The 1,898-nt window shown below is 35.3% G+C and overlaps 1 protein-coding gene across 1 annotated transcript; it reads left to right on the top strand.

The window, feature by feature from the left end:
- Window positions 1–718: 718 nt before the first annotated feature.
- LOC145105318 (uncharacterized) lies at window positions 719–1,489 on the top strand. The gene has a single exon (XM_079042442.1). The coding sequence runs from the start codon at window positions 719–721 to the stop codon at window positions 1,487–1,489; it is 771 nt and encodes a 256-aa protein (XP_078898568.1).
- The last annotated feature ends 409 nt before the right edge of the window (window positions 1,490–1,898 follow it).

Genomic DNA, 1,898 nt, shown 5'->3' with positions numbered 1-1,898 from the left:
TACTACTTAATCATACTTGATTGTACTCCCGATTCAAGTCACCAAGAACAAAGGACTATAATAGTGAGGTATTTAAAGTTATCATATAATTCTGTTACTATCGAGGAGTCCTTTTTAGGTTTTTTGAATGTTGATGATACCTCCGGAAAAGGATTATTTGATATTACACTTGAGGAGTTAAAGTCTCTTGGTCTTCAAATTGATGATATGCGTGGTCAAGGCTATGATAATGGGGCAAACATGAAAGGAAAACACCAAGGAGTGCAAATGAGATTTTTAGATATAAATCCTAGAGCGTTTTACACTCCTTGTGGTTGCCATTCTCTTAATCTAACATTATGTGATATGGCTAATAAGTGTGTTAAAGGAAATAACTTTTTTGGATTCATCCAACGTATTTATATTATCTTTGCAAATTCTACTAAGAGGTGGGAAATTTTGAAAGATAATGTTAAAGCTTGGAGTCTTAAGTCATTATGTCAAACTCGTTGGGAAAGTCGGGTTGAGAGTGTAAAGGCTATTAAACTGCAACTTATGGATGTGCGGGAAGCTTTACTTCAAGTTGGAGAAAAAGATAATGATGCTGCAATTGCAAGTGAAGCAACTTCACTAGCAAAAAAAAGAACTTAGTGACTTTGAATTTTTGGTATCAACTGTTGTTTGGTATGAAGTACTAAACCATGTGAATATTGTGAGTAAGAAGTTACAATCAAAGGATATGCATCTTAATAATGCTATTACAAAAATAAACAAATTGATTGGGTACTTCAAGGATTATAGAGAAAATGGTTTTTCAAAAGCGATTGTTGAAGCTAAGGAGATTGCTATTGAAATGGGTATTGATCCAATATTTCCACAAAAGTGTTTGATTGAAAGGAAGAAAAGATTTGATGAGAGTTTAAGTAGCGAAAAAGTTTCATTTACACCTGAAGAGAATTTCAGAGTCAATTATTTCTTATACATTGTTGATCAAGCTATTTCTTCTCTTGAGACAAGATTTGAACAATTCAAAGAGTATGATAAAGTATTTAGTTTTTTATTTCCACATAATTTGAGGGGAATTGAAGATAAAGATCTTAAGTTATATTGTCATCGTCTTGAAAAAGCACTCAAGTTTGAAGAAAGATCGGATATTGATGTCGAGGAACTTTATACGAAGTTCAAATTATTTGAGACATTGGAAACCAATGAATTTAGCAACCCTATAGATGTTTTGAAGTTTTTGAAAGAACTTGATTATTTCCCAAATGCAAGCATTGCATATAGAATATTGTTGACTATTCCAGTAACGGTCGCATCTGCAGAAAGGAGTTTTTCCAAATTGAAATTTGTGAAATCTTACCTACGCTCCACAATGACCCAAGAAAGACTTAGCGGTTTGGCGATGATATCTATCGAGAACGAAATCTTAGAGAGTATAGACTACGAAGAGTTGATCAACCAGTTTGCAATCAAGAATGCTAGGGGAGCTTCAAGGATCGTCGGTTAGCTGTTAGGATATTTTATTAGTCATTAAAATACTTTGATTTTGCTATGTTTATTGCTATAAGGTAGGGATGAAAGTGGGTCCAAACCCGTATCGGATGGACCCGGACTCGGAAAACCCGGAACCGGTTAACGGGATTTTGTAGAACCGGAAACCGGACAGGTATATAGGAACCGGTTCCGGTTCGGTTCCGGGTAAAGTGAGTCTAGAACCGAAAAACCCGGAAACATCAAAGTGGGTAGGTTGGAACCGGATAAAGTGGGTTTAGAACCGGAAAAACCGGAAAAACCGGAAAAACCGGAATTCTTTGGTAACTACTTACTAGTTAGTGGGTTGAACTTTGAAAATTTTCATATTGATATCCCGACTTTGGGGGACTGTAACTCATTGAATATGAAACCACAATTAACAA

This window comes from Lactuca virosa, chromosome 4 (genome assembly GCF_052849685.1).
Source record: "Lactuca virosa cultivar CGN04683 chromosome 4, Lactuca_virosa_CGN04683_v6, whole genome shotgun sequence".
NCBI lineage: Eukaryota > Viridiplantae > Streptophyta > Magnoliopsida > Asterales > Asteraceae > Lactuca > Lactuca virosa.
Note: the sequence above shows the minus strand (reverse complement) of the source record. Positions and strands in the feature narration are given on the sequence as shown.